Source organism: Solenopsis invicta, chromosome 10 (genome assembly GCF_016802725.1).
Source record: "Solenopsis invicta isolate M01_SB chromosome 10, UNIL_Sinv_3.0, whole genome shotgun sequence".
In the NCBI taxonomy this organism is placed as follows: domain Eukaryota; kingdom Metazoa; phylum Arthropoda; class Insecta; order Hymenoptera; family Formicidae; genus Solenopsis; species Solenopsis invicta.
In genome coordinates this window covers 18768479-18779954 of record NC_052673.1, presented here as the reverse complement: position 1 = coordinate 18779954, position 11476 = coordinate 18768479, and the positions used below count along the sequence as shown (strand labels likewise).

General features: G+C 41.3%; 1 protein-coding gene and 1 long non-coding RNA gene across 2 annotated transcripts in view; one reads left to right on the top strand and one right to left on the bottom strand.

Annotated features, from left to right (window-relative positions):
* Nucleotides 1-290: 290 nt before the first annotated feature.
* On the bottom strand, nucleotides 291-2083 carry LOC120358807. The gene is made up of 2 exons (XR_005575679.1): nucleotides 1840-2083; nucleotides 291-1686 (listed from the first exon to the last, which is right to left on the bottom strand). It is a non-coding gene; the product is annotated as an uncharacterized LOC120358807 (long non-coding RNA).
* Nucleotides 2084-2252: 169 nt separating this feature from the next.
* LOC105198079 (fibrillin-1) overlaps nucleotides 2253-11476 on the top strand; it is a 12217-nt gene continuing 2993 nt past the window's right edge. Inside the window, exons 1-17 of the mRNA XM_026131673.2 lie at nucleotides 2253-2549; nucleotides 4138-4452; nucleotides 4587-4982; nucleotides 5248-5389; nucleotides 5601-5815; nucleotides 6192-6350; nucleotides 6460-6612; nucleotides 6749-6886; nucleotides 7354-7657; nucleotides 7754-7935; nucleotides 8026-8360; nucleotides 8471-8730; nucleotides 8861-9181; nucleotides 9318-9406; nucleotides 10008-10351; nucleotides 10580-11016; nucleotides 11085-11415. Of these exons, the coding sequence (XP_025987458.1) occupies nucleotides 2465-2549; nucleotides 4138-4452; nucleotides 4587-4982; nucleotides 5248-5389; nucleotides 5601-5815; nucleotides 6192-6350; nucleotides 6460-6612; nucleotides 6749-6886; nucleotides 7354-7657; nucleotides 7754-7935; nucleotides 8026-8360; nucleotides 8471-8730; nucleotides 8861-9181; nucleotides 9318-9406; nucleotides 10008-10351; nucleotides 10580-11016; nucleotides 11085-11415 (4206 nt within the window). The 5' untranslated portion in view covers nucleotides 2253-2464. The remainder of the gene's footprint in view (nucleotides 2550-4137; nucleotides 4453-4586; nucleotides 4983-5247; nucleotides 5390-5600; nucleotides 5816-6191; nucleotides 6351-6459; nucleotides 6613-6748; nucleotides 6887-7353; nucleotides 7658-7753; nucleotides 7936-8025; nucleotides 8361-8470; nucleotides 8731-8860; nucleotides 9182-9317; nucleotides 9407-10007; nucleotides 10352-10579; nucleotides 11017-11084; nucleotides 11416-11476) is intronic.

The following is an 11476-nucleotide window of genomic DNA, read 5'->3' as shown; positions in this document are numbered from 1 at the left end:
ATTTATTAGATTTAATATGTGTTACGGCTAACATGTGCGAGGAAAAAAATATTGTCAAAATTGTAGAACTGATAAGATCAGTAAGATTCGTATTTTATCATTAGACACTGGTGTGTGTGTTTATGCATAATATTCATTGAACCTATTGATTCGATTCGTTGCATCTTGTGTGAAAAAGGATGGTTGTCTGGTTTTCCTTTGCGAGCGGCGAACTGTAATAAATTTTTCGTCGCACAATTTTTCACGAAGATTATACTCTCCGAATTTGACTGTGCGAAATTTGTTTTTTTATTTTTATTTTTTTTTGCGGCATGAATAAATGTGTCGGCGAGGATGAGACCATAGATATAGTAAAAAATCTATGGATGAGACACGAGGATACGAGAATGAAGCGTAAAATCTTACGGCGAACGACGTGCCCGTGTTACGCAGTCACGTAATAGATCAACCGAATAAAGTTGCCAGTTTGAGATACAATGTCGAGTTTTTATAATGTCCATTAGACTCGTAGATAAAAATACGCGTGCACGATATTTCACATTTATCGCGATATTAGTTACATTGCCGCGCTTTATATCGCGGTTATAATTAGATATAACTAGACAGCCTCGGAACAACTTTGATGTCTCATTGAAATTTCAAAGATGAGCATCGTATTTTTGTAGAATTAAAATTTTAAATATTTTTTTTTTCTTTTGGAATCATTAATCGCCATAGGATTTGTGGGAGCCGCGATCGCATAGCTATAGTCGGCTGAAACGCGGAACAGGAAGTGGTCGACTAAATAAACTTATCCTAAGCCTCCACGAAGTGGGTTAACCGCATCTTTTTTTTTCACCCTTCTCGGATTCTCAAATTCTCCGCTTTTTACATAGACACGCGTGATCACGCAACGTTGTCGCCTCGTTTGCCCTGGCCCTCTTACAAACAGACCGAGCACATGCAGACCCACAGCCGCGGCAAAAAAGCGCTATTTAGTTAGTGATCTGAAGACGCGGCTGCGTAAGACGCTAACGGCGAACCTCGAGGACGATGCGTGTGCTGCTGGCGGCTTTTGAAACGCGAGATTTTTTCACAATACGCGACTCTGTGAGCCAGGGTGTTACGTGTGTCACGGTCAGCGTCAATATCGCTACCACAACAACGATGACGGGCGATTCTGTGTGAGCGTCCCGGATAAGGACGTAACATATGTATAAACTGAAGCGAAGTCTGCACCGACGATTATGATTAAAATTTACGCGTCAATATCTTCAAAATAAAATTACATTAAATAATCGCAACGCATAATTTTGTAAGGTATTTTTTTAAGCTTTTGTCTTGATAACTTCTAACGCCGTAAGCATTTCATAAAACCTTTTTGTATCCAAAGAGAATCAAGTCGGTCGAGATCCTATTCAGATTTCTCGTCAATAGCACACAAGCAACGTCTCCTTTATTTATAAATGACGATTTTTTTTTCGTATACATTAAAATAATTTTCTGCTTGTTGAAATTTGAAGGCAACACGCGCTTGATGGGTGGTACGAAATTTCGCGCGACAAAGGGGCCACTGTTGAGGAAGCTCGGCAAAAAAAGCTGCTTTGTGCCGCGGCCTGGAGGAGCAGAAGCCACGGAAGAAATTACGAGGACGGCGAAGAACTCGAGGAATAAGACGTGTGATGGATGCCTCATACTAGCGTTTGCCTATAAAAGTTTACGCGAAAGAATATATTATATTTACAATATATAAATAGAAACGATTGCGATAAGAAGGAAGCATAAGTTTAAAATATAGATTCGTTATTCGCTATTATAAGTATCTTTTAGCAACAAAATTACATCTATTATTAATAAGACCTTCAATTGATATTCGGAGTTTTCCAATTGTTGGAAAGCATCGAGTCGCAAACGATGCACCGACGATTACGAAGATTATTATCGCGCTTGTCTGCCTCCGCCGTTTCTGCACGAATCGCGCTATTAATCATCACATGGAGCGTCTGCGAGAGTATCACGTTCTCGCGTATCTAACGAGACAGAGAGAAAGAAAGAGAGAGAGAGAGAGAGAGAGAGAGAGAGAGAGAAAGAGAGTAAGAGAGAAAAACGGGAGACTTACACTACGCAACACTGTGTGATGCGCGTTGAAGGAGGGAGGATGAGGACGAAGGGAAGAAGGAGAGGTCCGGGACCTGCGAGGGAGATGTACAAAGGTGCAGATGACAAAACCAAAGTGCCGGCGTACCAAATGCTTCAATGCAAGCTGTGCGCTCGTCCGAGGCGCATCCGCGGCGAAACTTTCTCGGGACGCTCGCTTGCACGTTTATCTCGAAGAGATTTAAAAAAAAAATTGCTAAATAACCCGAAAGGTCGAATTAACGATTTTTTTTTAGCGGAAAAAGAAAAATTTTAGTCGCGTTGTTTGATCAACGTAAAAAGTTGCGTGAGCATAATTTCAATCACGGTGATCGATCGATGAGGAAACATGGCACGTTACGTCGATCTCGCTGCGTCCTTTATTATCCTTCTCCTGATGGTCCACCTGGAGCAGCTGGTCCTGCACAAACGAGGTATCGTTCGTAACCTGAATAACGTTTGGATTCCCGCTTGAATTAAAAATGATCATATAAGACTAAAGAAGATTAAAGAAATTCAATTGATTACCGCACGCAGATTTTATGAGCGAGATGTCGGAGACGCGCAACTAGTTTCTAATTTATTTAATTTTAGTTTTTTCAATATTTCTTTTTTTAAAATCTAACAATTAATAATATAGATTTTTACATAGATATTACAAGTGGCTTTGAATTGAAATGTACTGTACTAACTGTTCTAAACGAAAAATTCGTAGAAATATATCGTAGAAGAAACTTTCGAGAAAAATTTTAAAATTTAATCAGACATTATTTTCCTTGTGTAGAGAATTATTCAGCCGCTGATATTTGCGATAGACTAAATTTTATTGCGTCACGACGATGCTCAACGTGTATACCGACATTAAGCAAATCATTCTATTAGGATAGTTCTCCATTGACCTAGGCTTATTTGCGCACGCACATTACTATGAGTTGCGTTCGATATTTCAAAACTTCGAGGCAGTTCTACGAAGTGAAGTTCAATCGTCAATATTCTAAAGATATCAATAATTGTATTTAAGTGGGCGACATCGGCGCAGGCAAAATTTTTCTTTGAAACAATATTATCTTTTTTTTTTACGCATATAAAATATATACCATAGAAGAAATTCTGTCCTTGAGTGTCACACTGCTTTCTTCCTTCCGCCGTGAAAGATTTGTATATAATCTTTTATGTGTGACGTTGGTTATAAAATCCAACATCAACTTTAAATTTTACTAGGATCAACGCGTTTTATACAATATGTAATATACATCAAAAAGAATAGGCGCCCGACGCCCATGGTGGTTTTGTGCACACGGCGCGTCGATTGATATAAATTAATTTTCGCATTATATGTAGATCGGACGCATTGAGGAACAATTGAGATCGTGAAAGCGCTATTGGAGGATCTCTAAGCTCTTCGCAGAAACTGTTTGCGCGCTAGATTGATATATTTTACAGATAAAATTTGTGACTCGCATCTATCAGTGAGAAAACACGATGTCTAGAAGAAACAAGGTTTTGACGTTTTCCGCTCTTATCAATGTGCAAAGCATATTTTTTTAACTATACTAGTTCCTCTCGCACACATTTTCTCAATAAATATCCATAAATATTCTTATAATTGTTTACGGTAAAATCAAGAAAGGAAGAATTTATTTTTTTTCTGCCACGCGTTTTTGTATTCTCTATTAGTAATTTCGTAATGCAGATAAGAGATTTACAGAATTTTTAAGCGAACGACGAAAGAGAGGATTGGGAAAGTGATAAGCCTGACAAAAATCAAACAGAGGATTTGACCTAGATGCGCTTGCCATCTCAATCTTTTCGAGTTAATTTATGATTGCACGAAGATATAAATTACTCATTTAATCATTTAAGATTCAAATTTCTATATTAAATTTCTAATCAATTTAACTTTTACCTATATATTGAAGCATTGCCATTAAATTAATATCGGACAAGTCATGTAGTAACGAGAGCATCTGCTCTTTCGAGCAAATTTACATCGTCTCGCTTACTTTTTATCGCTCGAAATAGCACTCCTTGTCGAGGGAAGAATGGAGGCTCAGTTCGAGAAATGCTGTGGCCTTGGCACCTCTTGGGCTCAGGAGGGTCTTAGGTGCGAGAAATTCATTGGGCCCGTGACCGGCGTGCCGGCGGTGCAGCAGGGTCTTTGCTTGGAGGCTGTGGACATTTGCTGCGTTCGAGCTTATCACGAGTTGCAATGTGAAAAGGGAAAAGCCGATGCTCGTCAAGGTCTGGCCTGCGTGACGAGCACGACGTCGCAAAGATCGTCGAAGACCCTCGGCCGCGGCGATTACCATCGCGACTGTTGCGAAGGCTGTAAACTAGGTGGCTTTTATTCAATTTATACCTCATGAATTATGTCAAGAATACTTAATAAGCTTTCTTATCAGTCAAACTCGAATAAACCTCGTTTGTATTCGATTATTGCTGACGAGCGTTCTATGAATGCATATTATCAGGTATTCTTGCGGGATCTATGGCTCAAGGATGTTCCTTCAAAAGCTTCTCTTTCGGGATTCCTTGGGATCCCGCGTTCTTGGAATGCTGTCGCGAAGCATCGCCAAGCTCCACGACTGATCTTACAAGTGAATTGTCAAGCGAGAGCTCAACCGAAACCGATCTAGATTTCTCATCATCTTCCTCGCCAACGTCCTCATACTCACCGTCATCATCAATGTCGCCTTCTCCGTCATCGCCGTCATCGCCATCGTCACCGTCGTCGCCGTCGTCGCCGTCGTCGCCGTCGTCGCCGTCGTCGTCATCGCCTTCTTCATCAACATCCTATTCATCTACGTCATCGGATGATCCATCCTCTACATTGTCGGATTCCACGCCGTATTCGATACCAACTCCAGGTATGCCGTACAATTTGCTCAAAAGATATTTAATTTACTTTATAAAATCTCTTTCTCTCTCTCTCTCTCTCTCTCTCTCTCTCTCTCTCTTTTAATTTAAATGAAAAAAATCTATTGCGCTAAAAATTGTACTATAAATAAATATCAAATTGCGCGTCGAGTTAAAAGTACAGCACGCAAGGAGAAATGTCGGTGCAGTTGCAACTTCTTTTTTTTATACTCTGTATATGAGCGCGACTTTAAATCGCAATGTTCTGATTCACAGAGGTGGATGATATCTGTCAACTCATGAAAGGCATACTCTGCTCTGACATTTGCGTACCGACGCCGGGCTCGTATCGCTGCGAATGCCGCGAAGGCTTCACTTTGTTGGAGGACGGAAAGACTTGCAAGCAACTGACCGACAGGTATGAATAATATAAACCTTTTTATTGCATGTGGGGAAATGTATTCGTGACAATAATTAACTGAATTATTATTCCAGTTAATTATGCAATTTATGGCAACGTAATCGCGAAAACTCCTCAACGAAAAGTCAATTTTATCACGTCAGTTTACGAAGCCCGTTTATATTGTTAACAACAAAAAATATTAACAATCAAACCTCTTCGCTTTTAGATGCAGACCAACTCACCCTTGCGAGCATCGGTGCACCGATAACGGGGTGGCAATTATATGTAGCTGTAACCCAGGATACGATTTGGCCAAGGATGCACGTTCGTGCATCTTGAGGTCACCGAAAAAAATGCCAGATAAAAAAGATGAGGATAACGAATCGTCGCCGTTGTGTCCGTTGGGCTATCGTTATAACGCTACCAGTCAGGTGTGCGATGGTACGTATTCAGAAAATGTAACGTTCGCGTGCAGGTAAGGAAATAACATTTGACATTTCTTATTTTTTTAACGCAAAAATAGAAGCACATCCTCGTTCTCATTTACTTAATAAAACGCTAGCGTATTCGTTCATGTTTCTCGTGTACTGCAATATCGAGTCGATTGTATCGCTGTGTTGGCTACGGCATTGTTATCTCTGTTTCGTATCTCGCTTATGTGAATTGCGACTAAATTTGTATTTTCTTTTTTTGTTTGTTATTCTGCAAACTTAATTTTTGTTCAATCGCACTGTACTGCTTGTTCTGCGATCACGCGTTCGATTTTCGCTTGTGATCATCACTTTTCGCTGGCATCGCGCGCCGATTCATCGATCAGACGTGGACGAATGTCTGGAGCGCAACGCGTGTCCCGGCGGAGGATGTCAGAACACCATCGGCTCGTACATTTGCATTAGGGAGAAGTCCGCGAAGAATGCACCCTACGAAGCTTGCCCTCCGGGCTACGAATGGCAGCCAGAAACGGATGAATGCGCAGGTAAGAGGAAATCTTTTCATAAAATCATCCATAAACTCACGATCAACAAAAATTATAAATTGTAAATTAAAATTATTATTATTATTATACGTTTGTTGTTAATTTTCAGATATCGATGAATGCGTCGTCTTGTCTGCTGCCTGTACCGCCGATAAACCGTTCTGCGTGAACACGCAGGGTAGTTACACGTGTCTCGAAATGACCGGGGTGAAATCCTGCCCCGCGGGATTCAAGTTCGACAAATCGTTGCAGCAGTGCAAAGGTATTCTTTTAGTAACATTTATACAATCGTAGGGCCAATTATCGCAAAGTTAATTCACGAGCAAGGTAAAACGATGGATTTTCCGCGGGAAAACTTTTTCCTCTTCATTCATTTCTCTCGCTTATTTGTTAATCAGACGTGGACGAGTGCGCGGAGGCTATTCACAGCTGCCTAGCAGATGTCGAGCAATGTCGAAACACCGAGGGTGCTTACGAGTGCGACATGAAATGCGGGAAAGGATTCACGTATAGTATCGGTCTGGGAGTCTGTGTCGGTGAGTTTTCCTTCTCCGTCTCGATGATTTTTAGTAAATCTTTATTACGATGCACGTAATAACGGCACGATCGTCGCTTTTTGATAAAATAATATTTAAATAATAACTTTTATTATCGTTTTGAATTTTAATTTTCGGTCTTTCCACTAGGTCAATGCATGCATGCGTGTGCATCTCGTGATTGCAATTTTTTTTTTTTTTTCATAGTAAAAGATCAAGCGAATGATCGTGGATTGTGGATGTTTCCTTGGGAATGAATTTAAATTAGCATGCAATGCTTCATCCCCATGTCTCTCGTGCATGTGAGTAATAAGTCAACTTTTTAAGCGCGATTGAATTTTTAATAATCTGATTAACACGCAATAAAAATTGTATAAGAGTAATGTTGAATTAATATCTTCGAGATTTTCAAGGTTGAAATTTGTAGTAGATAATAATTCATGATTAAATTACGCCTGTTGTTTTAGACATAGATGAGTGCATTGAGTCGAGCAATCCTTGTCCCGATCCAAGCACGATATGCGTTAACACGCAGGGTGCGTACGAGTGTACAAAGACAAATAGAGAGAATCCTTTTTCACATCTTCCAATAAATAAGGATCCATTTAACCAAAAGAATGTACAATCGAGTTCACCGATGACTTGTTCCGCGGGATACAAACCTTCTAACAATTCCGGAATAACGAGGTGCATCGATGTCGACGAATGCAACGAACAATTGCATTCCTGCGAGCTCGACGAACGTTGCATTAACGAAATCGGTAGTTACAGGTGCGACACCCTACGATATATCTCTATATTATTTCATTGATGTACAATCAAAGAAAAATGTTAACAAATTACTTTATTAAAAAAAAAAAAAAATAGATGCGTGCCGATGGAAAACAATAAGAGTTCATTTACTACGGAGGAGATCAATGATGATCAACGTGATGATCAATTTAACAGAGGATACAAATTAGAAGGAACGAGTATTTCTTCGGTCGCCAATGAAGTCGAAGATTGCGACGACGGCTACGTTTTCGATGTAAAATCTAGCCGTTGTATCGGTAATAGTGTTACTTTTTTTTCCTCATCGAATAATTTTATTCTGTAGCATCATCAAAGTCTAATGTAATCATTTTGATAATATATCGCAGATGTCGACGAATGTGCCAAGAGAATAGCGACTTGCAATTTAGGCGAGCGTTGCGTGAACACGGAGGGCAGTTACCGATGTTCTCCAACCTGTCCACCCGGTTTTCGGCTGCGTAACAATTCTCGAATTGCAAACGAGGCCAAAGAATTTTGTGAAGATATTAACGAATGCTTGCTCGGTTTGCATACGTGCAACAACTTAACTCATTATTGTATCAATACGAACGGCTCCTACGTTTGCGGGACAAGAACCACTACCATCAACGCTATCGAGACGACGACTAGCAGCGCGACAACAAGAAGATTGTACGTTGGTTCGCGTTACAACAGAGTACAGGTGCCTAAAAGTAATTTCGCGAGTTACGAATTATGTCAATCTGCATATCAAAAACGAGATGTGTAGATGAGTTACTTCTAAAATTTAACTGATCTTTATTTATGTTTTAGAGCGCGGATCGTTACTGGTCCACTGAACCCTGCAGACTGGGATACAAGAGAGACGCGAGTACGGGTTATTGCGTTGACATAGATGAATGCGCGGTTGGTCCCGGATGTCGGGATCACGAGAGATGCATGAATACTCCAGGGGGCTACGATTGCTCGCCTCTTTGCAGTACCGGTTGGTATTTTAGCACGACGATCAAGGGCTGCCAGGACGTGGACGAGTGCTCATTAGGCAGACACGACTGTCCTCAAACTACGCATAGGTACGCATCGCAAATTCTTTTTTTTTCCCATAATAATTACACAAGTAACAATCAATGCTTTTTTTTTAACATTATTTTCTGACAATTGATATACTTGAATTCACCAATATCCACGAATTTTAATCCACAGATGCGTCAACACCAACGGATCCTTCGTCTGCGAGTTGATAACGCCCTGCAGCCGCGGCTACAAACGTGCCTTTAACGGCACCTGCTTGGACATCGACGAGTGCTCCGAGAACCTACATAACTGTCGGCTCAACTTACATCAGTATTGCGTGAATAAAGAAGGTGGATTCGAGTGTTTGACCAGACTGCCCTCCTGCCCGTCTGGATACAAGTATTCTTTGAGCACTCGACGATGCGAAGACATTGACGAGTGTCTTACAGGGCAATATAGCTGTAACACGACATTCTCCGAGAGATGCGTCAACCTGCCTGGTACATACAGGTATACGAAACTTTTTTTAATAAAATCCATTAAATGTTCTATCTGCATTGGTTCTATCTATTAGATGGAATAAAACTAAATAATAAAGCAGTTTAAGAAAAATGTATAAAAATATATGATGAAATATAACTTGCAGATGCGAAAGACCTTCTCCTCCTCGTCCACGTCAACGACCAGCTTGTCCATCCGGCTATCGATATCACCCTAATTTACGCAGATGTACAGGTACATCTAATAATTTTTATCAAGTTAATTTTTTAACATTAATGATTGAAGTTTCTTTTAGTACAAATAGTAGAAACATTAAACATTTGTATATTTTTGGCTGCCTCATATTCTTTTTTTGCTCCTCTTAGTTGTAGCGTGAATCTGTATTTTATAAGTACCGTATTAACAATGATTTTAGATATTTTTCGTATTTTCAGAACTCGTCAGAACGATATCAAACTTAGGTTGACTGATTGGCGCATGTTCGATAAATTCCTCGCGAATGCATGGAATGATGAATTATATACCGTTCCTGTCGGCTTTCGACAATTATCAGTCACAAATATCATTTACGATTGTTTGCGTTTCTATCCCATCAAATTGTTTGTGCTTTATATGTAGTTCTACGTTATTTCAGTTGCTTTCAACAATGCTTTTATAATCAGAGGTATAATTTGGAAGCTTAACTGCCAGGGTATGTTTTGCCAAAAAGTAATAATATTATATAGTAATACTAATAATAATAAAAATAATAATTTCCAAGTTACCGATTGGTTTAATACAAAGGGAAAGTTCTTTTTAAATTTCCTCATCTAAAATACTTGATTTGAAATTATAGACATTGACGAGTGTACGGAAGGGTTGGACATGTGCGGCGACAACGAGCTTTGCTACAATCAACCAGGTGGTTACAGCTGCGCCAAGTCACCCGTCCCGATAACCAGAAAACCGTCTACGACGGCGATGCCGGTGCCGATAAACCAGAAATGTATACGCGGCACCAGGTTCGTGAGAAATCGCGGCTGCGTCGACGTCAACGAGTGTAGGGAGCTCGAGGATGCTTGCAGCAGCAACGAGGAGTGCGTCAACACCGTAGGCAGCTATACGTGCACTTGCAAGACCGGTTTCAGGCGCGATAATCTCACGCAGGCCTGCGTTGATATCAACGAGTGTCAGTTGCAGGTAACGACGACGAAACTCTCTCGATGCTCACGTAAACGATGTCACGCGCAATCTGATATTTATGGCGTAAATCTAAACAAAAAAAAAAAAAAAACAAAAAAAATGCAAATATTGTGACATCTCGAGTATCGAGCCGAGGAAAATAAATTTAAGCATGTAAAGTTTGCGTCATCCCTCCTCACGCAAAGCTGAATTTCTCTCCGGTGATTTTAACATTTTCTATTGAAGGAAAACGACTGTCTGCCAACGCAACGATGCGACAATACAATTGGCAGCTACACGTGCACGCGTTTCTTACCTTGCGGTACTGGATACACCCTCAACGCGGCGACGGAAATTTGCGAGGACGACGACGAGTGTATTCTAGGTAGCCACGACTGTGGAGCCGGCTATCAGTGCAGAAACACTTTGGGCTCTTATCGCTGCGATCGCGTTCCACGTATACCGACTCCGCAGTCGCGCACGTCGCCAATGACGACGCCGATGAGAATCGCGACGACCACGACGACGACGTCGTTGACTTCAGCCGGTCTATCGTCCAACTGTCCGCGTGGCTTCGAATCCGGCTCCAGCGGCAAATGCGTAGACATAGACGAATGCCAGAGAACGCCGAATCCCTGCGCCAGGTCTATGCAAATGTGCATCAACACTCTGGGTTCATACAGGTACGCGTAAGATTGTCAATCGATAGAAGAGGCGAGCAGCACGGATTAGACGCGGGGAAATTTTACAGATGCGCGTCCAGGGTGATCTGCGGGCCCGGTTACACTCTGGACCCCATCTCTGGACAGTACTGCATCGACGTAGACGAATGTCGAGAGGGAACGCACGAGTGCGGCAAGGGACAGACCTGCGAGAATCGTCAAGGCGGCTATCATTGCGTCTGTCCGTCTGGTCACGCGGTCGGACCCAACAACGATTGCGTTGACATCGACGAGTGTAGCATTTACGGCAGTAGTAATATTTGCGGAATGAATAGCCGCTGCGAGAACACAGTTGGCTCTTACAAGTGCATATGCTCAGACGGCTTTGAGAACGCTGCGGGAGGAACCGGTCCCTGTCAGGTAAATCGGAGTGAATCGGATAAACAACGATACTCCAAAACGTAATTACGGTTGCGTCACG